The sequence below is a fragment of the Manis javanica genome, chromosome 7 (assembly GCF_040802235.1).
Source record: "Manis javanica isolate MJ-LG chromosome 7, MJ_LKY, whole genome shotgun sequence".
In the NCBI taxonomy this organism is placed as follows: Eukaryota; Metazoa; Chordata; class Mammalia; order Pholidota; family Manidae; genus Manis; species Manis javanica.
The window spans coordinates 112,682,875-112,705,087 of NC_133162.1; the positions used below are offsets into that span (position 1 = coordinate 112,682,875).

The 22,213-nt window shown below is 34.8% G+C and overlaps 1 protein-coding gene across 1 annotated transcript in view; it reads left to right on the forward strand.

Annotated features, from left to right (window-relative positions):
* The window catches only part of KYNU (kynureninase), a 109,237-nt gene extending 105,635 nt beyond the window's left edge, over positions 1–3,602 (forward strand). Inside the window, exon 14 of the mRNA XM_037020789.2 lies at positions 884–3,602. Within this exon, the coding sequence (XP_036876684.2) occupies positions 884–1,009 (126 nt within the window). The 3' untranslated portion in view covers positions 1,010–3,602. The remainder of the gene's footprint in view (positions 1–883) is intronic.
* Positions 3,603–22,213: the final 18,611 nt, after the last annotated feature.

Below are 22,213 nucleotides of genomic sequence, written 5' to 3' on the forward strand. Positions count from 1 at the left end.
TACTTGGGCCTAAGCAATCTTCTCAGTCTCTTGAAGAGAACTAATAAATGTTAACAGAGTAATTTCAAGAATAATGGTGGTAACATATGTATTTCTAGGGATAATGTAATTTAGAAGCTGCTCCACTCAATTAGTCGTCCAAACCTTAAGAGGGGTTGCCTCGGAGGCCAGAGGCACAAATCAGAATATTAGCCTTCCAAATCAAGCTCTATCATTGCCAAGCTGTGTGCTCCTGGGAAGGCCAGTGAACGTGTATTGGCTTGAGTATTCTCATCCATATTTTAAGTGCAAAAACACTTACGTCAAAAGATTGTTATGAGAGTTATGGACCAGCACACATAAACCACACTGTCTAGCCCATAGCAGAGTTACCTACACATACTCCATAGCCATCTTCAGGGCAGCCAAGTTACCTGGGCCTGTTCCACGACATTTCAGCATTCCTGAGGGTACGGCCAACTTCTTACCTGAGAGCTGAGGGATTAGAGAGTCAAATGTAAGGGCAATTGACTAAAACTCTTCAGAGCTCGGTGAGGTTCTCATTCATTTAAATGTGTCCAAGGATTCCAGTCTTTCAGCATCTCCCCACAGATAATTGTGCACATCATCTATTGGGTGCTTAAAGAAGGTGATGGCCGAGTGGACTTCAGGTAAGTCCTTTGGGTATTCATGTACCAGCCCATTGGTATTTTAATTATTATTTAAAGGAGAATTTCAAATAAAATAGAAACACTGATTTTTCTAAAAGTGAAAAGAAATTTGTTGTTTATTAAGTTAGGGAAATCAGCATGACTGCTGATTTATGTAAGTTTATCTTGAAAGTAGATCTTCATTATGTGAATGATGCTAATGTTATTGTATCTTTGTATCTTTTCCCCCACAGTGTGACAAGAGGGATCCAAATGGCATCCGTGTGGCTCCAGTTCCTCTGTACAATTCTTTCCACGATGTTTACAAATTTGTCAATCTGTTTGCTTCCGCACTTAACTCTGCAGAAACAGAAAAATAGCAGTGTTTTCTAGAACAACTTAAGCAAATCTTAATGAAAGCTGCTGTAGTTATTTTGTTCTAATTATTCATGTTTTAATTATGGGAAATATTTTAAAACTGATTACACATGATTGGTAGAATGAATTGTATATTTCACAAACATCTTAAAGAATTATAAGGACCTGTGGCTCTGAGGAACCCAATTATTTGTCCAGTTTCAAGTTTTAGTGGATCAAAGTATTCATTGGTCCAAGTTTTGTCCCACAGCTTTGGTTACCTGTCACATTTAACCATCAGGGAAATGTTATATTGGTTTAGTTTATAACTTACAGTTTGACTGACAACTTCATAATAAATGTGTAATTTTTTGTGTAAATTTTAGAGACATTTGTTTTAATTAACTGAAGAGTTTCTAATGAGCACTATATTTGAACTTTCTGATGTATGTAGGAATGAATTGCTACAACACAATTATTGCTCCTGATGCAACAAATTTGAATGAAATTAACTTGAATGACCACTTTGGATGGTACAGTTAAATAAAAAGATGCAGAGATCCCACACTAATGCTAGAACTGCTGATATTTATTGAGTAATTACCATGTACTAGGCATTGTGCTACACTGTTTTCCTTAGCTCACTTAATTGGGTGGTTGCATAATTGCTAGCAAAACTTCCCACTCCAACTTTTGGCAAAATCTTAAAACTCAACCACAGACAACTTCATGTAAAAGGAATCATTTTTGAATCTCACAGTGGTAAACAAAATAGACATAGTTTCAGCTTTTGTGGAACATGTAGCTTAGTGAGAAAAACAGCAAACAGAAACACCCAAGTAAATATTTAATTACAAACTCTAACTTCTATGAAACACAAACAAATAATACTTTGATGAAAAAAAATCTCAGGGGTATTAATCAGATGGTTGAGTCAGATTAGGTACATGGAAGTGCTTATAAGTTTAAGTTCTAAAATATTTCATGCTAATCACATTAGAATTACATTAAAGTATATACACAATTCATTCAAAGTCTAACCAGCACTATGTTCTCATCACTCAGGTTAAGGAAAAGAGCATTAGAAACTCTCTTTTTCTCAGCTTGCCTTCCCCTCCCTCCCTAAATCCAGAGATAATCATTAAATTATATTTGTGTCAATCATTCTTTTACTTTTCTGAAAGTTTTACACCTAGGGTATGTACCAATAAAACTATATGAGCTATTTTTTCCTGTGTGTGAACGTTGTATAAATGTAATCATGCTGTATACATTCTTCCACCTCTTTTGCTCAACATCACACTTTTTGAGATACATTCATTTGTTGCACATGGCTTTTCATCCATTTCCATGGCTGCCCAGTATTCAATTATGTAATTGGAGTTATTAATTCATTCTACTACTGATGAATATTTGAGTTGCTCCAAATATTTTTAATATTGCAATAATGCTCCTATTAACATTCTTGGTACACATGTTTAAAAGTTTGTCCAGGACATGTAACTGTGAAAATGCAGGGTCACGGGGCACACACATGCTCAGCTTTATTATGTAATATCAAACTCTTTTCCAAAGTGGTTATATCAGTTTTCACTCCAAACAGTAGGAAATAAAAGTTCCTTTGCCCCTGATCTTTGCCAGTGGTAGCTATTGATTGTGTTTGTCATGTATGCTTGTTAAAATAGCCAGGGTCATTATTAAAATATGAGGACACTCACACACCATCCTTAATCTGTGGATTAAGCCAAGACTGGAATTTTACCTTTAACCCTTGCTCAGCTCTTTCCCTCTGCATATTCTCCTTTATTCCCTCCTTCATCATCTTTTTTTCCCCTAAACTGGCCCTCCTGCAATAAAACATATTTATACAAATCTTTGTCTCAAGCTCCACTTCTGGGGAACCCAAACCAAGAAAGCATTTCCTAAACCTTGTAGTATTTTACATTCTATTTCTAATATGTGATGAATTTACAGTTCTGCTGTTAGTTTTACCTATAATGCTTATTTCCTGGGGTACATTGTAATTATTAACTTTAAGCTGTTCATTTATCTTGATCCTTTTGCAATTTCTCTTTGTGGACTGGGTTAAAGTATATTTTTCTAGAGATATTCATGTTTGCATCTGCCAGGTGCCCAGGTTCACTTCTGACACAAGAACGTTTTAAATTCTTGTTTTCAGGTGTTTCAGGTCATATGAATAGCAGGAAACCAGTTATATTAGTCCCTGTGAGGGCCTATTTATAGTTACAAATTATCAGATGATGATAATATTTCTTGCTGATCATTAAGAAATTCTCTGATTGTCAGTATTATGCAAAGCTCTCCTATCAGCTTGTTTCCTTGACCAGTCCTAGGCTTGTTCCATGTCCCATTTAGTTATCTACACTGCAGCTCAGTAACACTAGGATATGGCAGAAACTCTTAGCATGAAATTCATGCTTTGATGATAAGCTTACTTTGATCCTTGCTGACTTCCCAGGTTCCTGCTTTTATTTCAGTTCAGGATTCCTGAGAATTTCCTACTTCCATGCCATCTCATTTTAAAAGGCTTTTTTATTGTTGTTTTCTTTTTTTTCTGGTAGCTAATCCCTCACAATACGCTAAACTATCAAGAAATGTTTTATGACCGAAAACAAAAAATATTGTGCACTTCCTGTTTCTTAAGTAGAATATGCAAAAGATGAATCATGCTTTCTCAATAACTTATGTGCATTCATATAAATACCAATTGTTTTTATAGTCATGCCTTTGGGAGCTATTGTAATTCACAGAGTTGTTTGTATTACACTAAATTATACAAAACTGGAGAAAAAGCTAGGAAAGGGGTCAAAAACTAATTTCAAATGTAAGAAATAAACTTTTTCTATAACTATTTTCTGCTCAATGATTTTCTGTTTACTTTTGAGTTTAAAACTACATGGGTTTATATTCAAATAGTGTTAAGATTTTGTTCCATAAACTGAAGGTGCTACAGCATTAATTTTCAATTAAATAGATTTTTGCATAATCTTTATGAAAGAAACTTGAAAACACCCTGGAAGCATCACATTATAAAGTCCATCATGGAAATCACTGGGTTAGGGCACCTGTTACTGAGACAATGTATCTGATGCTTGTATGGGTGATTAGCATCTCATTATGTGTTTGACAAAAAGACATGATGTGTTCCCTGACCTCTAGTAACATTATTTTTCGTCTCAGCATGATGTAATCTCAAAGAAAGGAAACAATGAAAAGGGTCGTATGAACAAATAGATCGAAGTATTTCTAATGTGTTTTTAGTTAATTTCAAATTACTATTCTTACTAATGCTCTAGTTTTCCATTTGTGACTCTTTAAATAGCTCCTGAGTCCTTTTGACATTACCTCAATCGTTTTTTGATAGCTTCATTGCTTTTGGCATGAAAGATGTAGACTTAACATTGTATATTTCCTACCTCAAATGGCATCAATCATTTCTCTAAGAATATCCAACTCCTTTTGGAGGAAAATAGAAACCATAATCTTAACAGTAAGGGTGCATATTGTAATTGGATTGATCATTGTTTCCAGGGTGTTCAGTTAACAGAGTTAGGTAATATATATTTAAAGAGAAATTGTATCTTTATATCGTATTTGTCTTTTAAATTCAATTTAGGATGTGATTTTTATTTAACTTACTTGATTTTACTTTTTATCTCATGCTGAAAATCTTGGTTCTAATAATATTGATTAATAGTTTTATCATATCTAATATATGCTATCATTACCACATATATAGTTTTAAAATTAATAATATATATAGTTTTAAAATTAATAATGCCCAAACTCTTATGAACAATGATTAATAGTTTAATATGAAGTGTTTTTTTTGTCCTTAGAATACATCTCAATTGAATTCAACTCTATAGTTGTAAAGAAAACAACTCAAATGGTAAGTCAAATTACTGTGCTTTAAGGGCTCTTGTAATAACACTTCTTTGTATGGCTTCATTCACCAATAACATACATAAATAGGTTCAATACTTTAGAACAGTTTTCAATCTTTGTAAATTTCTCCTAAATTTGAAAATTTATTTCAACAGTATTTAAAATACTTAGGTAATTTCAACTTCAAATCTGCAAAGCAAGATATGTTCAGAAAAGTCTAGATTCTGCCCCTATCCCTTTCACCCTATGCCCTCCGACCATTATATTTTTTATATGTTTTGGTTTATCCTTCTATTACTTTACAAGTAATACTTACAAAAAAACATGTTTTACATGTAATACTTACAATAATAATACCTTAACATTTACTATTTTTACAAATGTATACATTTACATGTTCATGTACATGTAAACTAATAGAAGTAATACCTATATATAAAATATAGATGTGTATGTATATGTGTGTATACATATACACACACTGCACAATTCTCTCCTTTCTTGGATGTAAGAAATACAGTATCATATTATAATACTTGCCTCCACTTTGGAAAACTTTCTTTGCAGACAATTATAGTTAATACTTTAATATTAACTCCTAATAAAAATTATTGATACTTAGAAAATAATTATTTTCAACTCAATAGAATAATTGGTTAAGGCAAAGATCAAACATTAAAGAAAAAGTTGATAAGAAACTACATGGCAAGAGGCATCAGATTATCATTACCGGAACTCGTTAACCAACACTGGCACTGCTAAAAGAGAACAATCCATAACTATGTCCCTGATGTGATACAACATGAAGTAGAAAGCACTAGTCAAGCAGTATATTCAGTAATTAATAAACCTGAATCCAATCAAACTTTTAGGGCTATTTTCCAATCTACAAAACCTATGAGGAATAGAGAAGCAAGTTAAATGACCTCACAAAGAAACAAATATTGGGCAGTCTACCTGGCATCTGGTCAGATTTCTTCAACAATTTCATGGCATGAAATTTCAGGTGAGAGATAAGGGACTATCCTTAGATGAAGAGACCTAATAAACAAATGCAATGTGTGGACTTAATTTTGGATCTTAATTCAAAGACCAACTATGAATTATATTGCTGGGAGAATTGAGGACATCTGAATGAAAAGAGAATTTTTATTCAATTTTTTAGCTTTAACTATACTGTGGATGTAAGATAATATTTATAGATATATAGAGCAAATATACAGGAATATCAATAGATTAACACTCTAATTTCATCTGCAATTATAATTCCCTTCTGCTATTTCACATAAAACATTTCCATGTTCTGGGTATTAGGACATGGACATCTTTGGGGGTCATTATTCTTCCTACCACAGGATGAAAGGATGGGTGGAAGGAAGGAAGGAAGGAAGGCAGGAAGGAAAATCTCTTGATAATTTTGAAACTGGGTCATAATTTTGGGTCTCTACTTTTGTTAATGATTGAAATTTAGGAAAAAACAATAAATTGTGTAACTTAGATGAGAACCAGGATACTGACTTCAAAATTCATGATTTCAATAATGTTTTCCACCATAGTAATTTCCTCATGATGGATTCTGAAAGGAGCACTGTATCTTACATTGTGATTGTATATATGTCTTCCTACCTTAATGTACCTTGCTCTGTGATATGGTGAATATTTTGGTTTTCTTGGTGTGCTCCTCAGTACTTAATCAATGTACTGGTAGTTAGCCCCTTATAATCATAATCAGGTAAAAAGTAAGAAATATGCAGTTCTAACAAGACAGATGTGTTATGCGTATTCATGGGGCCATAGCTGGTGATGACACGTTTACTATCACATTGCATCCTCCTCCTTGAAAGGGCTTCAAAGACCTTCTCCCAGTACCCCACACAGGACCGAAATTGAGAATGGCTTCATTGTCCTAAATCAAATGAGAATAATGCTTTAAAGCATGACTTGTACTGTAAGACAAATAAACCAACTAATAATGATTCCTGGGCTTCAATCATTGAAATTTCAATCATATATACTCACGATATTACTTGAGATGAAAATAAATTTCAATTGCATATATTCACGATATTTAACTGCATTGTTGTGCCAATATTTACTAAACAGAGGTCATAATTTTCTTTCCCAGTATGTGGGAGCTCTACTTCATGTGGCTCTTCTTGCATTCTATTGTGTTAAATCAGCAAGCTTGTGAGGAATATAGACATTGCTGTGATATAGGCAGTGTCTCTGGGAGACAGTTTCTCTATGGGCTAAAGCAAGTAGTTGGATCAAAGTCAGGACACAGATGCTACAGCTGGTCCGGGAAAAAATGGCAATTAAGAGGAAAAAAAAGAACAGAAGAGAGAATCACAGACAGTCTTTTTTTAGGTGACAACAACAGAACCAGACTGTTTGAAACTGGTAACTGACTCCAAATGTCACATTTTTCACTGAATTCTAAATAATATTGCCATTGTGTAACTGTTACTGGTTTGTATTGATGGACATATTAACTTATTTCATAACAAACTTGTTATATATATTTTTATACACTATATTTGTTACCTTTCTGCTTCTTATGCTTCTTTCTGTCCATAATACTTAAAACTGAAGAAAAGCATGTTAAAAGTTAGAAAACATTTCATTTGAATGGAATTGTGATCAACTCATGCACTTCCATGCAGTTTAACAGTTTAACTGTGTAATTACCTGTCCTTTAGAAAATCTCAACTTTTTAAAAGATACTGAAGTATAGTTGTGTCAGAGAATATAAAAGAAAGATAAGAAAACTATTATACATTTTAAAGTACAGCCCCTGAATAAGTTGGGTAAGTTAACAATCATTTTAGGGGAGCAAAATCAGTATATGCTAATCTATATTTCCATATAATACTAGTCATATATCTCACAAAAAAGATAGTATATGAAAAAAGTGGCATAAACATAGAATGATAAGGGCTAAGAGTACATGAAAGATGTCAACACATTCTCAAAGATGGGAAGCAGAAGAAACCAACTTAGCAGGATGTAGAAAGCTGAAATATAATTAATTGCCCTGTGAGAGGGAAGGAAATCAAAGAGTAGTATCTGACGCAGGTTAAAGAACCATTGAAATGTTTAGGAATTGGAGGTACCATATTTCTGAAAGCCAGGATTCAAAGTGGATGGGAAACAGGTGGTTAAAAGTTGGTAAAATTAGCAGTTGGATCATTCCTCCAGCCTGTGAAACCAGAATAGTACATCTTCCCCACACTAACAGAGAAGGTTTACTTTCTAGAGATGAGCTGATTTAGGTCTAGCCTTAGGGACAAGCAGATAGCTGCAGAGATGGCTAAGCCATTTGACTGAAAATAGAGTGATTCAGCAAAATATCACATTCTCAATGTTGAAAACCCTAACTCCTTTCTCCCACTTGGCTTCTAAGAAATTATGCATGTACCCAGGTTCATGTACATTTTCCCTCCAGCCCACCCCAGGAATATGACTAAAGATTTCTCTCTGGGAAAATTGTCCAGTCCAATTGATAAGAGCTACAAATTCTTACATGGGTCTCATTGCAGTATAATGCAGCCCAAGAAGCAAAAAGTTCTGCCCTGTATGCAGTGTTTGCACCTGGTTTTTAAAGTTCCAGTTTTAAAAATAAATGGAACATGGGATAAATTTACATTTATTTGTGTCTTCTTTAATTTCTCTTGTAAATGTTTTATAGTTTTCAGACTACAGGTCTTTTACCTCCTTGGTCAGGTTTATTTCTAGGTATTTTATTTATTTTATTTTATTTTATTTTATTATTTTATTTTATTTTATTTTATTTTTTATTATTTTATTTTTGATGCAATTGTAAATAGAATTGTTTTCCTGATTTCTCTTTTTGCTAGTTTGGTGTTAGTTTATAGGAATGCAGATTTCCGTGCATTAATTTTGTATCCTGCAACTACGCTGAATTCAATTATTAGCTCTAATAGCTTTTTGGTAGTGTCTTTAAGGCTTTCTATGTAAATACCATGTAATCTACAAATAGTGACATTACTTCTTCCTTACTAATTTGGATACTTTTTATCTTTGTGTTGTCTGATTGCCATGGCTAGGACCTCCAGTTCTGTGTTTGATGAGTGGTGATTGTCAAAGAGTGGTTAATATTGTTAAAATGGCCATCCTGCCCAAAGCAATTTATAGATTCAATGCATCCCTCTTGAAATACTAACAACATTTTTCGATGAACAAGAATAGTTCTAAAATTCATATGGAACCATAAAAGACCCTGAATAACCAAAGCGATTCTGAGAAAGAACAAAGCTGGAGGTATTATGCTCCCTGACTTTAAGCTACACTACAAAGCTACAGTAATCAAAAGCATATGGTACTGGAACAAGAACAGACTCATAGATCAATGGAACAGAATAGAGAGCCCAAATATAAACCCACATATATGTGGTCAATTACCATATGATAAAGGATACATGAATATACAAGGTGGAAATGACAACAGCCTCTTCAATAACTGGTGTTGGGAAAACTGGACAGCTACACATAAGAGAATGAAACTGGAATACTGTATAACTCCAAACACAAAAGTAAACTCAAGATGGATAATAGTTCTGAATATAAGTCATGAGACCTTAAAACTCTTAGAAGAAAACAGGCAAAAATCTCTTGCATATAAACATCAGCACTATTTTCCTGGACACATCTCCTCAGGCAAGGGAAACAAAATAAAAAATGAGCAAATGGACTATATGCTTCTGTACAGTAAAGAGCACCATCAGCAGAACAAAAAGGCAACCTACAATATGGGAGAATGTATTTGTAAATGATTTATCCAATAAGGGGTTAACATCCATAATATGGTAAGAACTCATATGCCTCAATAACAAAAAAACAAATAAACCAATTAAAAATGGTTGGAAGACCTAAAAAGACACTTCTCCAAAGAAGAAATATAGATGGCCAACAAGCATATGAGAAGATCCTCCCCATCATTAATCATCATGGAAATGCAAATCAAAACCACAATGAACTATCATCTCAAACCTATTAGAATGGCCACTATTCAAAAGATAAGAAATAACAAGTGTTGGTGAGGATGTGGAGAAAAAGGAACCCTCCTGCACTGTTGGTGGGAATGTAAACTGGTACAACTGATGTGGAAAGCAGTATGGGGTTTCCTCAAAAAACGTAAAAGTACAAATAACATTTGACTCAGTAATTCCACTTCTAGGAACTTTCCTGAAGAAAACAAAGTCACTTATTTGAAAAGATATGTGTGCCCCTGTATTTATCACTGCATTATTTACAATAGCCGAGATAAGGAAGCAACCTGTATCCATCAACAGATGAATGGATAAAGAAGATGTGGTACATATACACAATGGAATATTATTCAGTCATTAAAAAAAGAAATCTTGCCATTTGCAACAGCATGGATAGATCTAGAGGATATTATACTCAGTGAAATAAGCCGTGCAGAAAAAGACAAATACCATATGATTTCACTTATTTGTGGAATATGGAAATAAAGCAAAATAGAATGAAAAAAACAGCAGTAGATTTATAGACACTGGTAAGTGACTAGTGATTATCATGGGGGAAGGGTTGGGGTGAATGGGTGGGGAAGATGAAGGAAATAAAGGGGAACAAAAATTCTCAATCATAATATAAATTGGTCACAGGGATAGTAGTACATCATAGAATATAGTCAATGATTCTGTAACATCTTTCTATGTTGACAGATAGTAACTGCACTAGAGAGGGTAAGGATTCAACAATATAGGTAATTGTTGAACCACTGTGCTACATGTTTGAAACAAATACAAGATTGCATATCAATGATACTTCAATAAAAATTTAAAAAATAAAAAATAAGGGAATGGACACAAAGTATCACCAGATACTCAATAATAACATTTAAAATGCAAGATAAAATTCCAAAGAACAAACAAACAAATAATAAAATGGAAAAAGAAAAGAAAAGTAGAAAAAGATTTTATTAATATCTTCTAAGACAAAACCAAAACCATGGAGCAAGAAAACTGTACACTTAAAAGGTACAGAGAACAAGAAAAATCTCTTGAAAATAAAAGTATGTTATCAGAAATAAAAATTTCAAAGGAAATTTTGAAATACAAAATTGAGGAAATATCAAAAAAGTAGAACAAATTAAATACTGATAAAATTAATATGAGGTCAACATCAGTCCAATAGTAGCTACAATAGAAAGCAGATAAAAGAAAAAGGAGAAAATTATCCAAAAACTTTAAACTCACCCCAAAACAAGGATGTAATTTCAGAATAAAGAGGCTCAACGAGTCTCAAACATAAATTTATTTTAAAGTGAATCACATCATGGAAAAACAGAGGGCACTGGGGACTAAAAAAAAGATTTTCAAAACTTTTCAGAGAAAATTAAATTACATTAAAAATATACAGAGTCTCACCACTGAACCTGAAAGATAAAGAACAATGGAAATCCTCAATTTCCTATTGAGAATTCTATGGCAAGCCAGGCTATTAATTAAATGTGAAGGTAAAATAAAGATATTTTAAGGTAAGCGAGGTTCTCATAATGTTTTCTTCCCATGCACTGCTTCTCAGAAGTTACTGGAAAAGACTGAGCTGCAAAAATAAAAAAGCAATGGGATTCAGAAAATGAGCATGAAGAGAAGTCCCATGACAATATCAGTCCATCAGTCCTAGAGAAAAATCACAACAGACTGGAGCAAATGCTTCAGGGAATTGGATACCTTTCTCTGTCTCTGTCTCTCTCACATAAACACACACACACACACACACACACACACACACACACACACACACACACACACACAAATTGATGAAATACCTTAACACCTGATATGTTTCACTGTTCTAAGAAGAGTTTTTAAATGCTGTCAGAACTAATTTGAGGATCCAAATTAGTTCAAATACAACAATATTGAGTAAACATAAAAGAAAGTGATTATTAATTCTAAAAACCAAGATTGTAAAAGAAACATTTTCAGAATAACCTATGTGGTATAGAAGGCATACCCTCTATTTCTCAAGTTAATATTATAAAAACGCTCTGTTCTCAACACATTTTAACATATATCCCTATTCTTTCAAGTGCACACAATACCAGCTGAAATAATATTTATGTAGTGATAAACATGCAAACAATGAATATTGATGTAATCTAAATCATGATTTCACTATATTTGGAGGGAAGAAAAAGTATATTGTTTTGTATTTATGTGTTTGTGGGCCATGGGAGAGAGGGAGATCTATAATAACTAATCCTCAATATCTACAGTAGGAAAAAACATAATGCTGAATTTGAATATAAAGAAATAGCAATAAAATGATTATTTAAAAATATTGAGCTAAGTAGAAGTAGAAATAGCTAGAATAGTTGAGAGTTGTTGCCTCTGGGTTACCAGGAACTAAAGGTAGGTGAGGGAGGCTCAGAGGATTTCTGTTTCTTGCATAAAAGTTAAAACATGCAATAAAGTACTCTGTAAGGTCAAATTTATGGACTCTGAGGCCAAAATATTGGCTCTGCTGCCTACTAGTCATGTGATCTTTTGACTTAAATGTTCAATGCCTTCATTTTCCTGTTTTTAAAATTAGATAATAATAATACTGCCTCATAGAGTTACTTAACAGATAAGTAATTTAATATATGAAATCATTTAAATCATATGTGGCACATATTACTAGTATGTAACTCTTAACTATTTACATGAATTACTTTGAGTAAATTAAAAGGAAATTATAACACATTGTGTGATACATATAAAGTGGTCAAGAAATAAGAATTATTTTATTTTAAAATTAATGAATAGTCATTAATGAAATAGAGCCATGTTAAACTACTAAACTATGTTTTTTATGATTTAATATTTAAATAAGAGCATTCCATGAGTTATGCTTAATCATAAAAGATTAATTTGTGCCCATTATAACTATCAGTATATGAACATATTGCCTAACATATGAACTAAAACTGGATTCTAGAAAATCAGAATCTCATTCACTGAAAAGAATGAAGACAATAAAATTGATTTCAAACTAATAATTAATATTTTTCAGGATTCTGATTCATACTTATGCTAAAATTTTTTCTGTTGTACAGAACATTAGTTTTCTATCTGCTTTAAATGAGTTCATATAGTAGCAGCTGTGCCATTGCAGTTTAAAATTAAGAAAATCCTAAATTCTTAACATTTTTTAACATATGTCCCTGTTCTTTCATATATAGTGAGTCCAAAAATTTAGCAAAACATATTGAATGTTTTTTTTTTTCTCCTCAATAGGGGTTGAGGACACAAATTTTTAAAAATCAACTGTTTTTTAAAGAATACTGTTAACTGGGGAAAAAAAACAGGTAATGTTTTGATTGTGGTAGTTTATTAATTGTAACATGCTGTAAACCATGTTTGTGTTTTTATTTGTATTTTTAACATACAATGTAAATAAGAGCACCTCCAGATATTTTCTTGGCAAGCACAAAAGCTGTTTATTTGACAGATGATAGAGACAATAATGTATGGTTTATAATTAGGGAAAAAGCTGTAACTAAAGAAGTTCTGATGGCATTCAAACAGTTTGTGTGTAGCTAAACTAAGGCTGTTAGTGAATGGCAGCTTTAAAACATTTTAAACATGTGGACAAAAAATGAATTTTTATTATTGTAAATGAAAAAGGAAGGGTTTTGGAGAACTTAGCATTCTGTACTTCAGGATTGAGCAAGTTGAAGAGGAATGGGGTCATGTAAATAGGAACTTCTCCCTCCATTATACAGTTAACATACATAATCTAAAAAAGAGGAGAGCTTTTGGATGACAATGTATACCATCATACATCTGATGCAGGCATGGAAGTGTTTTTATTCAGAGTATCAGAAACTCAAGAAAAAATCACAGTGGGACATATTTATCTCTGTAAATCTGGGTGCATCCTGGAAATTTTGAATAATATACATTATATGAAAAAGATTAAAGCTAGAAAGTTTGTGTATACATGTGTGTGTTTGACTATTGAAGGAGAGAAAAAGTTATGCAAAGGACAAACCTTAATCCAGTTATGGCCACCAGATATATGAAAATATTTAAAGACATTTCTAGTAAGGAGTTTTAGTAGGGGAGACTGTAGGATAAATTTAAAAGTTATCTTCATAGTCCTCTGTTCAACTCATATTTTATCTAATATTAGTTATTTTACAGCTTAGAAAATATCTCAAAATCACATTCATGATTTCCTTATAAGACAAAAAATGAGGAAAACTAGAAAAGATTTCTGACCATTGAACAGAAATGGCGCACAATTGCATGGTTTAAGCACGCAATTGCTTAAAATGATTATGTGATGCTGGTTCTGGATAAACCTACAATCTGAGAGGTGTGAGTAATGAAACTGAGCATCCTGGGCTTCTTACTTGCAGAATTTAAACTGCTGCAGCTATAGAGCATGTTAGTGTTTCAATAGAAGGGAATAGATTGAGCCATATTTAGAATTGTGAGCCACTCATGTGAATTAGGCAAACTGTATGTTTTGGGTAGAGGGTCTGCAGATGCAGTTGCTTATCTAAGTATCATCGATAATCTATTGTAATCTCTACCCACTTAAATGGAAGTAGGCACTACTTAAAATTCTCTAGTATGTCTAATGTTGGCTTTATTTGGTCAAATTTTATATATAGTTCTTTGTGTCATAAATCTCTTCTTAAGCACTGGCTGAAATTTGTCTGGTTATTACTCTATTAGGAAGAACATTCTTGATCTACCTTCTGGGGGCCCCAGTAGACTTCTGAGTTACAGTTGAAGCAGGTCTATTTGTCTATTTCAGGCCTCTCAATGTTGGGTCTTTGGTTTCTCTCCTCTGTGCTCCATGTAAACAAGAACATGTGTACAAGATGTTCTTGCAAGGAAAATCTGTTGAAGCAAGTTTCTTGCTTTTTCAGTAAAAGCTGCTTTTGCAATAATATAAGGATATTTTGAATTCTTGATTTGTGATTAAAGGGGAATTTAGATTTCTGAGACGTCTGTGAAATTAAATAATGATGTATAGAGTTGGTACTAGCAAATTCTAGTTGTTCAGACATTGAGGAGAACAGGAGCTCACTATAATGGAGAATATCATTAACATTATTCTAGAAGGCAAAATAAGTAGTAACTCAAATGCTTTTCACTACACTGTCTCATAAGTGCTGGTGGGACATAAAGAATCATTCATAGAAGAACGTACCTGTAAATAATTAAGAGTGAGCATATTCAGGGCTTCAAAAGAGAAGTTTACATTGGTTTGAGCATCCAGTTAAGCTATTTCACATCCTATTTGTAAGTAAAGCCATTGTAGTTAAAACTACTGTAGTAAAAATATGTGAGTTATCCTAGTATCCTGTTACTCCCTAGAATCTCTCAATCCACTGGTGACCTTCATAATGCCTTCTGTGCCTGTGTTCTCTCCATCTACTTATAAATGCCTTAATTTGGGCTTTAAACATTTCTTGGCAGGCTACTAGGCTCCTCTTATACCTGGTTTCAGTCTTATAGCCTTCTAATCCATATTTCACACCACTGGCAATACATTTCTGTGGGAGCTGGGATCCACAGATGTCTCCTAATGAATCGTGCCACCTGGTGTTTACAGTCTTATATAGTCCTTTCCCTCGTAGAATCTGGCCTGGTGCTGTAACTTGCTTTGATCAATAGAATGTAGCAAAAGTGGCACTGTGCAGCTTCTAAAGTTTCATTTTAACATATCTTCATCTTTAAATTTTACCACGTTTGAATGTTTATCTTGAAGCCAGCTACTATGCCATGTAGAAACCCAAGTGTAGCTCTGGGAGGAGATTCCCTGCTTGGGGCAAGTTCGCTATGAATTCATCCAGACTGAGGGAAGACAAGAGTAAGAGGTTGGGGATGAAAGTATTTATTCTTAAAGCTCTGTCTCTCCTTTTTCTGAAACCCAGATGCCTGGCTGTTCCCCCAAACACCTCCCCAGCTTGTGCTTGGCCACACTACACCATCAGGCAGAGCTAGGTCCCCAGTGACTGGCAGCAGGCAGGCACCTGACCAGTTACATACCAGGAACAGAGGGGAGGAGAGAATGGGTGCTTCCTCTCCACCCCCACCCTGGACTGGCGATCCTAGGACTGCAAACATGCTCTTACTATATACACAATGGGAGCTATTAAGGCCAGGTGGGAGTCCTGGTCAGAAAGCTCCATTTTCCCCGCACCAAGGAACTACATGGAGAGTTCTACATGGAGGAGAATTGAGGTCCCAACCAATAGCTCAAATTGGGTTTCAGCACATAGCATCAATATTAGCATCCAGCACAAATTTCCAGCCGTACAAGTAAGACCACTTTGGACTTTTATCTTGTCCTAGTATTTCAGCTCCTACCATATGAAGCAGAAAAATCACCTAGTCAACTCACAGAGTTGTGAGAAATAATAAATTACTGCTGTCTTAAACTACTAAATTCTAAGTTACACAGTTATAGAAAACTAAAAAATTGCTACCTGGAAGTAAGGTTCTAATGTAACAAAAACCTAAAATCTCTAGCATTGGCTTTATGACTAGGAGGTAAGTGAATCCAGAAGTTTTTTAAAGACTCTCATGGAAGTTGGAGGGATAGTGAGTGCACTGGCATTGGAAACTTGAAAAAATTGACCCATGTTAGGAGTAGAACAACAATGTGTTTGCCATGATTTAATATGAAAAAAAAAATCCATTTAACTTATGTATTTAGCTAAGATTTCCAGAGAGGACATAGGAAGTTCTAACAGTTTTGTTTTGTTTTGATTTTCTTTCTTTTTTCATATGATAAGAATCAACTACAGAGAGATGAACTAAAGAGAGAACTACTGTTCAATTTTCAATCAGAATATAGAGGAAATATTTTAAATCCAAGACTTCCAAGGTTGGGAAATAAAACCATTTCTCAATTACTGATCTGTCCATTCTGAAAAGGAATTCCAAGTTAAAATAAAACCTTGGGGTAAAGATCAAATCTTTCCACTAAACATGACCTCAGGCCCAAGATCAGATGAGAGGTGTCCCTAACAGATCTTCTGTTGAGATCTTATAGACCTCTAAGCTAGACATCCCTTCTAAGGATCTTAACAGTGTTTTTCACAGCACTATAACTCTTAACCCAATATGGAATGGAACTTAAATGGGTGTTGCATTCATCTAATGGAGTGGATCTTAATTTGATACAGAGAAAATCTACAGGTTTTGAGGAACTGTATCAGTCAGACTTAAAAAGACAAAGGCAGTTCAAAATGAAAATAAGTCCATTGGTTCCCAAAATTTTATGGGTAGTGGGCAGGCAGTTCCTAAGATGCCTCACAATGACATTTACCCCTGGTCTTCATTCTCTTATGTAATTCCCTTCTCTTGGGTATTAGCTGAACTTATTGGCTTTCTTTTAATGACTAAATTATAGCAGAAGTTATGAACTGTCCCTGCAAAGATTAAGTTACGAAACTCTGGCTTCTACTTTCTTGCTCTCTCTTGTTCTTTCTCTTGCTGGGTGTGATGATAGATGCAAAGTCGCTCCCTGCCCTAGGGTGAGAACCATGTGGCAAGAAACTAAGAGGACTATGTCCAACAGCCAATAAGGAATGAATATCTCCAGTCCAATGGTTCGTGGGCAATTGAACCTTGCCAACAATCCCTTGGGTGATGTTGGAAAAGGATCTTCCTTGTTTGAACCTTGACACAACTGCATCCCCAGCAAACACACTGATTGCCTTGAGCCACAGAAATTAGAAGATGATAAGCATTTATTTATTTATTTATTTAATTTTTTTTTTGAGAGGGCATCTCTCATATTTATTGATCAAATGGTTGTTAACAACAATAAAATTCTGTATAGGGGACTCAATGCTCAATGCACAATGATTAATCCACCCCAAGCCTAATTCTCGTCAGTCTCCAATCTTCTGAAGCATAGTGAACAAGTTCTTACATGGTGAACAGTACAAGGGCAGTCATCATAGAAACTTTTGGTTTTGATCACTCATTATGAACTATAAACAATCAGGTCAAATATGAATATTTGTTTGATTTTTATACTTGATTTATATGTGAATCCCACATTTCTTCCTTATTATTATTATTTTTAATAAAATGCTGAAGTGGTAGGTAGATGCAAGATAAAGGTAGAAAACATAGTTCAGTGTTGTAAGAGAGCAAATGTAGATGATCAGGTGTGTGCCTGTAGACTAAGTGTTAATCCAAGCTAGACAAGGGCAATATATAATAAAACATCCATGGATGCAGAAGATTGCTCTCAAAACAGGGGGGTGAGGTTCTAAGCCTCACCTCTGTTGATCCTCAATTTCTCACCTGATGGCCCCCCTGTGACTGTGCCTGTCTTAGGTTGTTCCTCCCTTGAGGAATCTTACCTGTGTCTGGCTAACCAGTCATCTTCTGGGGCCATACAGGGAAATGTAAAGTTGGTAAGTGAGAGAGAAGCAATATTGTTTGAAAAGGTTAGCTTTTTACTTCTTTGCAGATTTATGCCCTGTGGCTTCTATGCCCAGCATTTGTCTTGAGGTATCTTTACCACTTGGAAGAATTATGATACTTGGTAAATTCAATATGAGGCACGAATTCCATTTTAAGGGTTGTAATTAGGAAGGAAGAAGAAAAGCTATAGAAGTAGCAGATGGAAGAAAACATGGGAAGATTGATTATTTCTTTGACATATCTTCTTGTAGAGTAACTTAAGCATGTATAGGTTTTAAACTACTAATTAAATTGCGCACACACATTAACATAATAGGAATACAGTTACATAACCAAAGCAGACCTATAATTACCAGCCATCTCCAGTGAAACCAAGAAAACCAGTTAGGCACCCTAGGCATTTGTGAAAATTTGTCTATGATATGATGGATATTGTCCAACTGAACATGAACAGTCTGAGAGAAATCAGACAAATTAAAACAACCCATTCCTGGGAAATGTTCACATCCCATATGTTCTTTTAACAGTAGATAGTCTGTAGTTGTAAGATTTTGGAGCGCTAAAACTTGCACTTCTCCTAATTCTTGGTTGAGTTCCAACAGTATAGATCCAGTCAAATTTGTTGCTTTACTGTATGCACAGGCCAGCTTAGGTATCTCTTTCTTCATTCCCATGGCAAGTCCAGGAAATGGTGGGATGAATGCAGCTACAACTGTAGCAGCGCCTGGATCTTTGTTGAGGTTTTTTGATGATCATCTTCTGGTATGACTCTTCCAGAGAGTGCTGATGTTGGAAGTTCTTCTTCATATCGTATCTTAGTTCATTTCCTGGGTAGCCAAATTAGGCTTTGATCCTCTGTATAAACACAAACAGACACTTTGCCCACAGTTTGATATGCCCTTTATACCATTGTGTAGAACTCATTGGAGGTCACCACACAGGAACAGCTTTTTTTTTTTAAGAGAAAGGAATATTATCAGAAAAATGTACCTCTAAAGCCAATCATCTGACACCCTTTAAGTGATGAAAATTAAGGATATTTAAAGCATGCATTAATCATTGATTTACAGTTAGTTTTTTCCTATCAGGGAGTAATCCCCCTTTTCTTTCTTTTTTTTATTTTTATATTTTTTTATTTTTTTTGTTATCATTAATCTACACTTACATGAAGAACACTATATCTACTAGGCTCTCCCCTATACCAGATCCCCCCCACAAGAATCCCTACAGTCACTGTCCATCAGCATAGCAAAATGCCGCAGAATCACCACTTGTCCTCTCAGTGCTGTACAGCCCTCCCCTTTCTCCCACCCCCCATTATGCATGCTAATCTTAATACCTCCCTTCTTCTCCCCCCCTTATCCCTCCCTACCCACCCATCCTCCCCAGTCCCTTTCCCTTTGGTACCTGTTAGTCCATTCTTCAGTTCTGTGATTCTGCTGCTGTTATGTTCTTTCAGTTTTTCCTTTGTTCTTATATTCCACAGATGAGTGAAATCATTTGGTATTTCTTTTTCTCCGCTTGGCTTATTTCACTGAGCATAATACCCTCCAGCTCCATCCATGTTGCTAAAAATGGTAGGATTTGTCCTCTTCTTATGGCTGAGTAATATTCCATTGTGTATATGTACCACATCTTCTTTATCCCATTCATCTACCGATGGACATTTAGGTTGCTTCCAATTCTTGGCTATTGTAAATAGTGCTGTTATAAACACAGGGGTGCATCTGTCTTTTTCATACTTGATTTCTGTGTTCTTAGGGTAAATTCCTAGGAGTGGAATTCCTGGGTCAAATGGTAAGTCTGTTTTGAGCATTTTGAGGAAACTCCATACTGCTTTCCACAATGGTTGAACTAATTTACATTCCCACCAGCAGTGTAGGAGGGTTCCCCTTTCTCCACAGCCTCTCCAACATTTGTTGTTGTTTGTCTTTTGGATGGTAGAAATCCTTACTGGTGTGAGGTGATACCTCATTGTAGTTTTAATTTGCATTTCTCTGATAATTAGCTATGTGGAGCATCTTTTCATGTGTCTGTTGGCCATCTGTATTTCTTTTTTGGAGAACTGTCTGTTCAGTTCCTCTGCCCATTTTTTAATTGGATTATTTGTTTTTTGTTTGTTGAGGCATGTGAGCTCTTTATATATTTTGGACGTCAAGCCTTTATCGGATCTTTCATTTACAAATATATTCTCCCATACTGTAGGGTTCCTTTTTGTTCTATTGATGGTGTCTTTTGCTGTACAGAAGCTTTTCAGCTTCTTTCACTTGTTCATTTTTGCTGTTGTTTTCCTTGCCCGGGGAGATATGTTCAAGAAGAGGTCACTCATGTTTATGTCTAAGAGGTTTTTGCCTATGTTTTTTTCCAAGAGCTTAATGGTTTCATGACTTACATTCAGGTCTTTGATCCATTTTGAATTTACTTTTGTATTTGGGGTTAGACAATGGTCCAGTTTCATTCTCCTACATGTAGCTGTCCAGTTTTGCCAGCCCCATCTGTTGAAGAGACTGTCATTTCGCCATTGTATGTCCATGGCTCCTTTATCAAATATTAATTGACCATATATGTTTGGGTTAATGTCTGGATTCTCTAGTCTGTTCCACTGGTCTGTGGCTCTGTTCTTGTGCCAGTACCAAATTGACCTTGATTACTATGGCTTTATAGTAGAGCTTGAAGTTGGGGAGTGAGATCCCCCCTACTTTATTCTTCTTTCTCAGGATTGCTTTGGCTATTCGGGGTCTTTGGTGGTTCCATATGAATTTTTGAATTATTTGTTCCGGTTCATTGAAGAATGTTGCTGGTAGTTTCATAGGGATTGCATCAAATCTGTATATTGCTTTAGGCAGGATGGCCATTTTGATGATATTGATTCTTCCTAGCCACGAGCATGGGATGAGTTTCCATTTGTTAGTGTCCCCTTTACTTTCTCTTAAGAGTGACTTGTAGTTTTCAGAGTATAGGTCATTCACTTCTTTGGTTAGATTTATTCCTAGGTATTTTATTCTCTTTGATGCAATTGTGAATAGAATTGTTTTCCTGATTTCTCTTTCTATTGGTTCATTGTTACTGTATAGGAAAGCTACAGATTTCTGTGTGTTAATTTTGTATCCTGCAACTTTGCTGTATTCTGATATCAGTTCTAGTAGTTTTGGGGTGGAGTCTTTAGGGTTTTTGATGTACAGTATCATGTCATCTGCAAATAGTGACAGTTTAACTTCTTCTTTACCAATCTGGATTATTTGTATTTATTTGTTTTGTCTGATTGCCGTGGCTAGGACCTCCAGTACTATGTTAAATAGCAGTGGGGAGAGTGGGCATCCCTGTCTAGTTCCTGATCTCAGAGGAAAAGCTTTCAGCTTCTTGCTGTTCAGTATAATGTTGGCTGTGGGTTTATGATATATGGCCTTTATTATGTTGAGGAACTTGCCCTCCATTCCCATTTTGCTGAGAGTTTTTATCATGAACGGATGTTGAATTTTGTCAAATGCTTTTTCAGCATCTATGATCATGTGGTTTTTGTCTTTCTTTAGTTGATGTGGTGGATGATGTTGATGGATTTTTGAATGTTATACCATCCTTGCATCCCTAGGATGAATCCCACTTGGTCATGGTGTATGATCCTTTTGATATACTTTTGAATTCGGTTTGCTTATATTTTATTAAGTATTTTTGCATCTACATTCATCAGGGATATTGGTCTGTAATTTTCTTTTTTGGTGGGGTCTTTGCCTGGTTTTGGTATTAGGGTGATGTTGGCTTCATAGAATGAATTTGGGAGTATTCCCTCCTCTTCTATTTTTTGGAAAACTTTAAGGAGAATGGGTATTATGTCTTCTCTGCGTGTCTGATAAAATTCCGAGGTAAATCTGTCCAGCCCGG